The sequence below is a fragment of the Bidens hawaiensis genome, unplaced genomic scaffold (assembly GCF_021521415.1).
Source record: "Bidens hawaiensis isolate Kalapana, Puna unplaced genomic scaffold, B.hawaiensis_p1.1 tig00000905_1, whole genome shotgun sequence".
Classification (NCBI taxonomy): domain Eukaryota; kingdom Viridiplantae; phylum Streptophyta; class Magnoliopsida; order Asterales; family Asteraceae; genus Bidens; species Bidens hawaiensis.
The window spans coordinates 4,730,386-4,743,281 of NW_027491053.1; the positions used below are offsets into that span (position 1 = coordinate 4,730,386).

General features: G+C 37.2%; 1 protein-coding gene across 1 annotated transcript; it reads left to right on the forward strand.

Moving 5' to 3' along the window:
• The first annotated feature begins 9,884 nt into the window (after positions 1–9,884).
• LOC143547615 (aluminum-activated malate transporter 9-like) lies at positions 9,885–12,896 on the forward strand. Its single transcript, XM_077039000.1, has 6 exons — positions 9,885–10,226; positions 10,327–10,467; positions 11,311–11,580; positions 11,671–11,810; positions 12,289–12,435; positions 12,509–12,896. The coding sequence occupies exons 1-6, from the start codon at positions 9,962–9,964 to the stop codon at positions 12,857–12,859; spliced, it is 1,314 nt and encodes a 437-aa protein (XP_076895115.1). The 5' UTR covers positions 9,885–9,961; the 3' UTR covers positions 12,860–12,896.

The following is a 12,896-nucleotide window of genomic DNA, read 5'->3' on the forward strand; positions in this document are numbered from 1 at the left end:
TATTAAAAAATAGTGTTTACATCAAATAGAATTTGAATGATTTGACAATATAGACCCCGAGCTATACTCAACATCATCGTCACATCTACAAAGATGCCCGAGCAGGGAACATGCCAACGATGTGGTTATATTTCTAGCCAGGTAAGTTTGTTTATTTAATTAAATAGTTAAGTGTTATAATGATGGTTGTTTTTTATTCATATTTCACATGCTTATTGTAAACTTGCAGAAATGGTGTAAAGCGTGTGTTTTGTTGGACGGGATGAATTGCGGTTTGCCAAAGCTCGGGATTGGAAGGACTCGAGGGGTAAACGATGACAGTCAAAAGGATGGCTAACCAGTTGATGTGAAAAATTTACAGAGTAAAGCATGCGGAGGTCTTGATTTCTAATGAAGTTTGTTTCTTCAGCCTTAGTTTTGATATTTCAAATTATATAATACTTGGAGAAAACAAATAGTATTAAAGGAATGATGTATTACAAACTGCTTACCATTAACGCATTAACTTTCACTTTACTTCCTCAAGTTTAATTCTGCTATGTATTCATATAATATATTTGTGATCAAATATACAGTCATGGGTCTATTTTGCCTTTTCTTATTGATGGATTTTGTCTAGGCAAAGATTAAGTGATTGCTTGGAAGATATTGATGGATTTTGTCTAGGCAAAGATTGGGTGATTGCTTGGAAGATACGAGTTTTGAAGAATTGCTTGCACTTAAAAGTCCAGCTACCGTCGCACCATAATATTGTCTGCTTTGGCCGGGACGTACCACCATCGTCTCACGGATTTGTTTTTAGTTGTCCATGTGAAGACTTCCCAGGAGGCCACCCATCATGATACTACTTCCACCTAAGCATGCTTAACTGTGGAGTTCTCCTCTCATCCACTACCATTAAGCGCCCAAAACGCATTATGGTGGAAAATGTATCCATCTCCTTATAAGGAAGAGTTCGTTCTCCTCCCCAACCGATGTGAGATGTTACATAACACTACAAATTTGGTTTTTCCTTGTAATAAAGATGGAATTTCATGATAACGAAGGCTTATGCTAACAATGGAAATTCGTCTTTTTTCTTTTCTCTTTTCTTTTTCTTTCTTTCTTTTTTTTGTATAAATTGCAGGTCAGGTCGGCTGCGTGGCATAGTGTTTGGAACGGGTCAACTCAGAAATTGTAAATTTTAGTTATGTCATTAGATGACAAGGTACAATACTTTTTTCTTGACTATTTTAAGTGATGTTTTATGATTTTTGGATGCATGAGTTGTATGTCTGTTAGCATGCTCCGATATGTAAGGATCCAAATTTTAGGATGTTTGCACTTAATATCTGTAACTTGCTAGTTGATTATTTTAGTTTGTGAACTTTTTTTTGTTGAATGATTATGGGACTACTGATACATTCAATAGAGTTTTTGGGACGTAGAGCAATAAATAGAAATGCGAAAAAACCTTTTTAGGTGAATAAAGTTGTGGGTTTTATTGTTCGTGAGCGTGATAAAGTCATATGTAAGCGCGATGTCTTATAAAGCCCAAAATTTATATATTTAAAAAAAATGATGGATTACTATATACATCCGCGTACCCATTTGAGGTGATACATTAACCAAAATATACATTCAATATTATCAACCAAACCTAACAACTAATCAAAAACATAGATAAATATACCCATGTAAACAAAGTTTATATGATCGATTACAAAAAATATAAATCCCACATAATCACAAAACACAACAAATCAATAAAAACATACATCAGAATAAATTAAAAGAAAAAAACTAAAGTAACCCGTGTAATACGCGGGATAAAAGCTAGTTAAATGTATATATATCTACATCGAGACTCGCATCATTATAGGAAACCAAATCTCAAAGGTATACTATTTATAAACAAAATTGTGAAGAATACTCTCTACAAATCTATATTTGCGGAGAGAATCGGGAGCATTGCATTCCTATCATTGAGCTCAAGGAGCATGTAATGAAAAAATCAAGTTCGAATTATAAGTTCTGCAGTTTGTTTATTGTTCGTGGTTTGTCCACTTGGAGTCTAGTGCATCAAGTTCTGAGTAAGTTCTACAGTTTGTTTAGATCGGTACTAGTTAGTTTGTTTAGATCGGTACTAGTTTGTGAAATGTTGGTAAATTACCAAGACCAGCAGCACATTGACTAGTCAATCCGCTTAAGACACTAACACATACAACTAAAAATGTAAACTCGGGCATAAACAAATATTTCAATCTCAAAAGAAAAGCAGAAAAATTTATTGCGGGAGGTGATCTCCACAAATTTGGAGTTGTTTGTTTCGGTTGGTGAGGCTTTAAAGGTCTCGCGCCAATGGGTGTGCGGGGTGTGTATGGAGTTACATGCTTTCCGTCGGGGGTGCCATCATGATGGCGGGACAGTTTGGTTCAAGTGGGTCACGGGAGATGTGAAGGAGTTTATAGTGGGGATTGCTAAGCCGCATGTCAGGAGGGAAGCTGTCACGGCAGGAAGGGTGGGGGTGGATGTAGCCCTCCTCGACCGTGTCTTCGCTCTCCCTATCACAACTGTTAAAAGCATTCTTCATAGTTGTCATATGGCTTTTTCCCAAGCCTTAGGGGCTGCTCTGAGTAAAGTGGCGGCTATGCCAGAGTCTGTTGAGACGTGGGTGAGACTTTTGTTGTTACCACGTTGCACCTTACGAGTTTCCAGACCGTCTAGTCGGCAGGAGCGCAAGTCTGGGAATAGGAAGTCTCTGCAATGCCATAGTATTCAGCGGGCGCTGGCAGCCTGGGGTGACAGTGACGGTTTCTTTGACCTTATATTATCGTTTTTTGACCAGCCCTTAGGAGGTGCTTCGGGGGGTGATACGTTTGTCCCCGAGTCTGGCAGCTATGGGTTGTGTGCTAATGTTAAACAATGTTTGAGGAAAGTTGCGGATGGGCATTTCACTGCTGCGGTTAAAGTTTTATGCTCTTCAGGTGTTGCGCCTTTCGGTAAGGATACTTTGGACGCGTTGGTGTCTAAGCATCCCATCCTACTGATATAACGCTTATTATTCATTAAATCCCATGTACATTTTATTTAATATTTTAATAATTTAGTTCGGTTTCTCGTAAGATTTGTATACTACTAACATAGTTGTATGTTTTAGGTTTCGGGTTTTAATTCCGGTGAAAAGAGGGCGAAAAACGATCAAAAACAAGCCGAACCGGAGAACCGACGCATCAGGAAACGAACCGGACCGAACCAGGAAGTGAACCGGACCAGCGAGGTGGACCAGCCCTCACCCCCCCTAGGCCGGTGCGCCGCGCGGCCAAGGGGAAGAGGCTCGTCGCGCGGCGCGACAGGTGGTGGCGGTGTCCGGATTTCCAGAATGTTCGTTTTTGGCCGACTTAACCTATTTTTGGACTCCTGTTGCCTATATAAAGACCCTAAACTCACCATTAATCATACCTTAATCTTCCATCCGAATTTGGTGAGTTCCGAGGCGACCGAGACGAGTTTTCAGCAGCTTTGGAGTTGGAGAATCAGCTGGTGTTGCGCGTATTGGTTGAAGGCGAAGAACATGGGTTTTATCTTTTATTTCTTTCGTTTTCATTTATTTTACACCATGAATTATTACTTGTTTGTTTCGTTTAATTTTAAGATGCTAGGCTAAACGTTATAGACTGCCTAGGCTTATCATGAACTTATCTTGACGTTTTGATTTGACTTTGGGAATTATTTATCGTTATGGTTTTTATGATTTAGTAAAAGATTGTCTATAATTAATTGATGCGTATGGATGCTTAGGATTGTTTGATGAGTTTTATTCCATAGTTTTCCTTGATTATTGTTTGTCATATGATAGGATTGCTATTAGGTCAATTACTTTGTGTTCTTGATTATTTTATGATTTGATTTCGCGATAAGATCATAGGAATAATATTGTTAAATAAACCTAAGTGTGCTGCTAATCTAAAATCTGTAAAGTACTAGATTATTGATAAGTCTTTACTATTTAATCTTGCTAGATTTAGTTCTTCGTAAGGAGTCCGTCTAGGATTGATTATTTATTATTGTTTATCAAATCAATTAAGTATAGTAAATTGCCTTTAATTTCCGCGCTGTAAGGTAGGATTTCGTATAAAGAAACTAAATTATAAACAATTGGGTGACCGTAAGCGAACTTGATTTTTAATACTGGTGTACGTTAAAACTTGTTAGAAATCCATAGGTTTTCTATTGAGAAGGGTCAGGGGTCCTATTCGGGTTTTCTTTTAAGTGTCTATTTTACGATCCCAGTCCATAACTAAGTATTTTCCCGAGTCAAGTCATTACTAAAATTTAAGGGAGTCTAGCCTAGGTAGTCTTCTCATCATCATCGTATTTTAATAACAAACTTTGCTCTCGTTTAATTTACTTGTTTTCTTAAATAGTTTTTAATTATAGTATTAAATTAGTATTTTAAATAAAAATCCTCCAAACAAATATAAATAATAAGTCGTGTCTTGTAGTCAAGTCTAATTAGCTAATAAACGTAATTTAAAGAGTCTTGTGGGTTCGATATCCGGACTTACTTAGCTTTACTAGAGTCGATCGGTTCACTTGCCGGTTAGTAGTTTAGTCGAGTTTTAGAGAGTCTAGAGTATTACTTAGTGTTTATTTTTAGTTAAATTAGTTAATAAATATTAAACTACTTCAAGCACATCACCTACCCCCTCCGAGTATGCCTGTTTACTTGCTTTCTGACCATCCCCTTGTTGTGGACGTCGATAGTGTGCTCGGTTGCATTAAATCTTTCCCTAAAGGAACTTCGTGTGGGCGAGACGGATTGAGAGCCCAACACATTTTAGATGCGCTATGTGGAGAGGGGTCTCCTATTGCGGATAGTTTGCTCAAAGCTATTTCAGTGGTTGTTAATTTATTTTTGGGGGGAAGGTGCCCTAGGGTGTTGGCAGAGTTTGTTGCGTCTGCACCCCTTACGCCATTGCTTAAACCGGACAATGGGATTAGACCTATTGTCGTAGGAGATTAGTCTCTAAGGTGGCTATGAGGGGTGTCGGGAAGGAGACTGCTAAATACCTTTGTGACTTTCAATTTGGGGTGGGAGTCCCTAGTAGGGCGGAGGCTGTGCTTCATAGCGCGAACAGGTTCTTAAATCAGTTTCACTCGGATGGGTCATTGGCTATGCTTACTGTTGATTTCTCAAATGCCTTCAACTTAGTCGATAGGACGGCCCTTCTACAGGAGGTACGTTGTCGATGTCCTTCTATTTCCTTATGGGTGGATTTTTTTATATGGGCAATCGGCTAGGTTATATGTGGGAGATGCTTACATTAGGTCCACCACTGGGGTTCAGCAAGGGGACCCTCTTGGGCCTCTTCTCTTTGCATTAGTTTTGCATCCTCTTGTTCACCGAATCAGAGATCGTTGCAAGCTTCTTTTCCATGCTTGGTGTTTGGATGATAGTACGATTATCGGGGACACTAAAGAGGTGGCTAATGCATTAGATATTATCAGGGCCGAGGGCCCTCAGTTGGGTCTTGAATTAAACGTTAAGAAAACAGAATTATTTTGGCCAACGTGCAATGGGGAAAAGGTGCAAGATGGGTTGTTCCCTTGCGGGATTGGAAGGCCAGTGCTTGATGTGAAACTCCTTGGAGGCGCTGTGAGTCGGGATGCGGGGTTTATCAATAATTTGGCGGTAAAAATGGCATCTAGTGTTGTAGAATTGATGAGTTGTCTCCCAAGGCTTCAGGACCCTCAATGCGAGCTTCTTTTGCTACGCTCATGTATGGGGGTCGCAAAGCTGTTGTTTGGCCTTAGAACATGCCAACCTATGTATATGGAAGAAGCTGTTTCTATTTTTGATAATGGCCTTCGAAGGGCGATTGAGGACATCGTGGTTTGTTGGGGGCCGTTTTTGGGGATTTCCAATGGAGGTTGGCATCACTTCCAACCCTGTTTTGGGGGATTGGGTTTATGTTCGCCAGGGATGTATCTACATATGCTTTTGTGGCTTCGAGAGCATAATCATGGAGTTTGCAAGACCACATTCTTCAGGGATGTGGTATTGATGGGTTGGACACTGATTATGGGTGTGCGATTGATCGTTTACGTACTTCACTTCCCAATTTTGATCTTAGCGGTTTCTCTAATAAGGACAACCCCCCTCCCTAAAGCCCAACTTGCTTTGGCGAATGCCTTATTTAGTGGAATCGTCCATAGTGTAGAAGCGAAGTTTGATCTATCTCCTCGCCAAAAAGCGGTGTTTGAATGCCTTCGAGCTCCTCGGGCTCAGGATTTTCTTACGGTCATCCCTATTGAAGGATTAGGTCAACACATGTCGGGGTTGGATGACCGGGCTATCCTTAAGTACCGGCTAATGATCCCTATGTTTCCTATTGATGAGCCTTGCCCAGTTTGCCCCAAAGTCTGTTTGGATTCTTTTGGGGACCATGCGGTGCACTGCAAAGAATTGCCTGGTTTTAAATACAGACATGATTTGGTTAGGGATGTTCTGTGTGATGTTCTTAAACGGGTAGGGATCTCTGCTAAAAGGGAGGCCCCTGTTAACTTTCTTACAGATCCGCTCGAAGGGAGGTCCACGTTACGACCAGCTGATATTCTTGCGTTTGGGTGGGCAGGGGGAAGCACGCTTGTGTGGACCTTACAGGGCTGTCTCCTCTTGTCGGGCTCAGGGACCGCGGATTTGTTGTGGGTCAGGCTGCGTTGAAGGCCGAATCGGGCAAAGTTGTCAAACACGAAAAGGCCTGTTTAGAAAATCAACATGTGTTTCTCCCTTTTGCTTTTGATACATTTGGGTTTCTGGCCCCGGAGGCTGTGAATTTTCTAAACAGGGTTCAGCGTGTTGTACACAGTACTTTTTCGTCTCCTACGATCCAACGCTTTGTTTTTAGTAGAATTGGTTTTGCTATTCAGAAGGCGGTTGCGGCGCAGCTTGTTGCCCGTTTGCCTACCACTTTATTATAATCGTTTCGATTATAATGAGAGTGAGAACTGATTTAAGATCAAAAAAATGTTAGGTCATATCTCATATCTAGTGTAAAATATTGGTGAAGTGAATAATAATAATAATAATAATAATAATAATAATAATAATAAGTGTTACAATAGGAACTTACACACACCATTTTGGTATTTTAGAGTATTCCCGACCTATTCTCTATCATATATCCATATATATCATATAATTACACTAAAAATCACTGTATTTTCTCTTTTCTGTTCAATTAATTAATACATTTTATACTTTTATCATTATCTTTTCTCTTTCAGTTACTCAAAACCACTTTCAGAAAATATTAAAAAATAATGAAACCCTAAATTTAACTTTCCCACATAACATTTTCTCTCTCCTCTACTCACAAGCACTCATAGCTATACCATATAATTTGCAAAACTCATTTACAAAAATATAGGGAATATGAGAATGCTCTCATCCAACCCCTTATTTTGTGTAAGTGGTGTTTTTATAATTTAGAGAGTGACTCAGGATGTTGTGAGTGAAGAGTTTTTATATTTTAAACAAAGTAGTGATTTTTCTGTATATTTGAAAAGTTACTGTTCATCCATATAATTTTTTAATATATTTTGAGAGTGGTTGTGGGTGAATGAAAAAGAAAAGGTAATGATAAAAGGTATAAAAAGTATTATTTAATTGAAATGAAGAGACAAAATGTAGTGAGTTTTAGTGTAATTTTTGATTTAGAGATAAGGAGTATGATCAGAATGCTTTTAGTATTGTCTATTTAAGGGTCAAGATTTCAAACGACAAAAACACCTCCAAACACCATCATGATTTCTTACAATTAGATTTTTTTTATTTTAATTGTTCCATGTCACTTAAAATGTTAGTGATTAAACAAAACGTTGGACTCGTTGACTAGTGTCTTGCTGTCGATACGACTTGCAAACATTGATGCACTTACCTTATGTGTTATGTTGTTGGTACCTCTAGCTTGACGAGAATTTTGATGGAATCGATTACCGTTATATTGATTCGTATAGACTAATCCAATATGATAGCGTTTGGCTCCTTGTTGTAGTGTAAGAGAAACATGCATAACCTGTGAATACATATGCAAAGAAATTAAGAAGGGTGCGTTCAATTCTAGAACTATAATGTATGTTGAAACTGTGATAACTCTTTTAACCCTTATACTACTTATTATAGCAATGGAATGGAGTTGAATGTCTATGTATTTCCATATATTTAAGAATATTCAATTTAAAAAAAATATCTAGTTAATAGTCTTTTGTTTAAATGCGTCACTACACACAGTATTTTCACAAATTTTGTATATATGTTTTTTTTAATTCATGAGAGTGAAGATAAACTTAAAGAAAGAGGAGACTCTGAGAGAAAAAAAAACATTTTTTTTTCTTTTCATGGTGAATCTTTTTTTATTGAAACGCTATATATGTACATGTGATTATGGGTTCTCAACAACATTGGTTCTGATATTAAATTTCCTACCCATGTTATAATAAGCTACTAAAGTTTATTGGAAATAAAAGCACAGCATGCTCATAGTACTTAACTTGGTCAACATGGCATAAAAAAAAGTTAACGAATGTGGCATATATATCCCATCTCATGCATGTCATGCCAGTACACCATCTCTCACAGAAAATGTGAAGAAAGCACTGTTATCGATCGTCCTCTACGAATATGATTGATGGAGTGGAAGTGTAACTGTAATATATAATGTTGTGTGCCGTTTTAGCACTGTGTTCCTTCCGTGGATCATATAAATTTTAGCATCATATTCTTAATTTAACTTCTAACAATTTTTGTATACCTATCAAAAGCACCACCTCCCAACAACAAGAATCACAGCTCACCTTCAGGAATCAAGCCAAAGCTTCTAGGATTGATCAAGTACAACTTCTAAAATCTCTAATAATCCAAAGCCTGTTAACACCATCATATCAATATTTCATGTGACTTGAGATTTTATGCATATATATATTCCTGATCTATAGAAAACATGTCAAATAAAGCGACAAGATCACGCTCGTAGACAAAAGCTGCCCTATCAAATCACACGCCTTACGTAAGTACATAAGCTCGAATATATTCAACCTATTATTCACCATCGGATCAGATGTAACACAAGCGCAGAAAAAGATTGGAGGTATGTGAAAACTGGTATGAAGGAATATGACATCCAACTGTAGTTTACACAAGCAGCCAATGGTGATAAAGAAATGAAGCAAGGAATATTAGCTTAACTACAAAAAGTGAAAAAGGTGTATGTGTTAAAAACAGTCAGAATAATGATGGCAGATGCTAATGAATGGATACCAGTTAGTCATTTTTATGAAAATCTTTCCCGTAAAATAAAAAACAAGATAAGATATCAGATCTATGGATGAGGAACAATATGCTTCGATAAATGCGGGTAAAAGCGCGATGCAAAATAAGTAGCAGTACTACATTTGAATACATATAAAAGCAACCAAACAAATTAAATGTACCCATTAAAAACCTCAGTAATAAATAGGGGTCCGGATCTTTTTTACACTATAGAAGTATAAACAAATGTATGCATTAGAATAAATATAAAAGCAAACAAACAAATGTACCCAATCTATACGCCATCTAAAAATCTTTAATCTTTATACGACGTCTCCAAAAGTGGAAAATGAGCCGTTATTTTCAGGAATCGAAATGTAATATTCTCTCATGCACTGCTGAAAAAATCGATCTTTTTTCATTATTTTTCATAGATTTTTAGAACCCCTTATTCTGCTTGAACCAAGAAACATAAGTGCGTGAGCACATCTGATATGCAGGCAATGTACTAGTAGAAACTTCTGTAACAAGATTTCTCAAAATAGAACTTAATACCATGCGGGCAAAGTTTGATTCTTCATAAGTCAGAAGGGAGCACAAGAACCGATTATTTAAACGACTCTTTCCTACCAAAATACTTATACAGATCATAACAAGATTTAAAAAACCATGAAGGAGGGTGGTTTTGTGGTAGAAATATCGACTAGTACCAAAGATGAACAACCAAAAACCTCAAACAAAGTCTCGGTTTTTATGCACACAATCTTGGAATTTGCTAAAGAAGACATTGGCCGCGTGACATTCTCCCTAAAAGTTGGTCTTGCTGTTCTCCTCGTGTCTTTACTCATTCTTGTCCAAGCACCGTATCAAGTGTTTGGTACCACCATCATCTGGTCCATCCTCACGGTTGCTATCATGTTTGAATATACCGTTGGTATGTGCATATTAACCGGACATATAACAAAAAGATTTATGTTAAAAATGAACATATTTATTAACAGGATATATAACATTTTGGTTATGGGTTTTTGAAGGGGCAACATTTCATAAAGGATTCAACCGTGCCCTTGGAAGCTTGTTTGCTGGAGTGTTGGCCATTGCTGTTACGGAATTAGCTTTGATGGGTGGTCCGGTTGCTGAACCTTTTATAATAGCCATCAGTATTTTTATGATAGGTAAATTTATAAGCTATATGTGACCATTTTGGCCTGTTTATTATGAGTGGGTCACATTGAGTTGTGTTTTATCTCAATCTGGTCAAATGGGTCGAACTGAAAGTTGCATAGGGCTGTAAAAAAGCCAGACCGAGCTCTTTTCATTTGCATGTCGAGCTGACTTATATATCTTAACAAGCTGAAATGTTAAGCACATGCTCGGCTTGTCAGAAGCTCAAGTCAGCTTGTTTATTTCTAAATTTCTTTTTAATTTACACATATTGATACGCATAAAACTAAACATTACGTTTACAACATACACATAATGCATAAACTACCAAATGCTTGATTTATATACATTAAAATTTGGACTCTACTTATAAGCGAGTCGAACTAGAATTTTCAATATTAAGAGAATATTTAATTTTTTTTTTCTTTTCATATCATCAAAAAATGTCATATGGCTTTTTAAGTTACAACTTACATGTATATAAACTTGGGCTTTAATTTAAACGAGCGAGTCAACGAGCTATCTAATGAACAAGCCAAGCTTGGCTCGTTTAAAGACCGAACCAGCTAGGCTCGGCTTGTTTACATAGAACCCGATTTCGAGCGAGCCGCCAGCTTTCGAAACAGCCCTAAAGTTGCATAGATTTGTTATGATTTTGATTATTACCGAATAATATTGTTTTTGTAATCATAACTAATTAATGAATAAATTATGTATAAGAAAGTTAAAAAAATGACCAAAATAACCCAACCCGACCCGAACTGTATTGGCCCAAATAAAAGATAACCCTTTCAACCCAACCCATCTTGCTTCTATAATTAACCTGCTAACCCAAAATTGCATTTCATTCACAGGGACTGTAACATCATTCATGAAGTTATGGCCAACCTTTGTGCCATATGAGTACGGTTTTCAAGTTATACTATTTACATTTTGTTTGATCATCGTGTCTGGGTACCGAATGGGAAATCCAATCAGAACATCGATTGATCGGTTTTACTCCATCGTGATTGGAGCAATTGCAACACTAGCAGTGAATACTTTAATTTTCCCTATATGGGCTGGTGAGCAGTTGCACAAGGAACTTGTCAATAACTTTAACTCAGTGGCAGACTCACTTGAAGGTAGCTACAGCTAACTACCTTGTGCAATCTAAAATAACTTAATCTTACATCGACTGCTAAAAATTCAAAACTTGGGTTGACTTAATTTAGAATGTGTCAAAAAGTACTTGGCTGATGATGGATCAGATCAACCCGTGTTTATGAAGACTTTGATGGACGAATTTCCAGACGAACCCGCTTACAAAAAGTTCCGATCCACATTGAACTCTTCTGCTAAACTCGAATCATTGGTAATATATTTATACATAAATAAGTAAGAGTTGTGGGTTGGCCCAAAAATGGAGTGTCATATCTACCACAGTAGCTCAGTTGTTTTTAACCATTACTGTTAATTTTCATGAAATGAAATACAATTAATTTTTAGTGTTATTCAATGAAAACTATTGTAAAAATCTAACAAAGTTAATGTCATGAACGGTAATGATTAAAAATTGAGCTGGGACCATTATGGAGATTTTTGTCATATTCAACTTTTTAACCGTTATTGTCCTTGACACTAACGCTGTTAGTTTTTATAAAATGGCAAAACTATCAAAAGAAATATAACAGACGATAATGATTAAATATTGAACCGCAGTCGCACATACGACAATTTCATTCTTGACTAAAGTGGTTAAAAATGGCCAAACCCCTTGGGTTACAATTTCGATTGTTTTTATTTACAATTATAAAAATGATTCTAATAATCTTGCTGGTGAAATTCTCAAGGCTCTTTCAGCTAAATGGGAACCACCACATGGCAGGTTTCGACAAGCGTTCTATCCTTGGAGTGAATACGTTAAAGTTGGCACGGTCTTACGATATTGTGCATACGAGGTCATGGGACTTCATGGCGTTCTTCACTCCCAAATTCAGGTTCCTACAAATTTCAACCTTTTTATAATCTTAATATTTTAAAAAATTGATAACTTTTAGTTGTTTTTCGCAGACACCGTATAATATAAGGGTCATATTTGAAACAGAGATACTAGAAGCAACAAGCAAGGCCGCAGAGTTAATCAGATGCTTAAGCAAAGATATATGTGACATGAAGCAAACACGAAAGTGTTCTTTATTGAAAAGTGCGCATAGTTCAACGGAAAGACTCCAAAGAGCAATAGACGCGCGTTTGTTTAAGAATGTAGAAGAGGATGAGATGAACTACCAAAGTCAAAGGCAGTCAATGTCACTTGTTACTTTCACATCATTGCTGTTAGAGTTTGTGGCCCGACTTGATCATTTGGTTGAAGCCGTTAATGACCTTTCCAAAATGGCCAAGTTCAAAGGTCAGAGTCTATGAACAACCTGCGGCTTTCGTGTTAGTATTAATCAAGATA

Excerpts from the sequence above, each read along its gene's own strand:
- LOC143547615 (XM_077039000.1), top strand. The coding sequence starts at position 9,962 with ATGAAGGAGGGTGGTTTTGTGGTAGAAATATCGACTAGTACCAAAGAT. Across the intron at positions 10,468-11,310 it reads CATCAGTATTTTTATGATAG|GGACTGTAACATCATTCATG; the intron begins GTAAATTTATAA and ends TTTCATTCACAG. Across the intron at positions 11,811-12,288 it reads CTGCTAAACTCGAATCATTG|GCTCTTTCAGCTAAATGGGA; the intron begins GTAATATATTTA and ends GAAATTCTCAAG.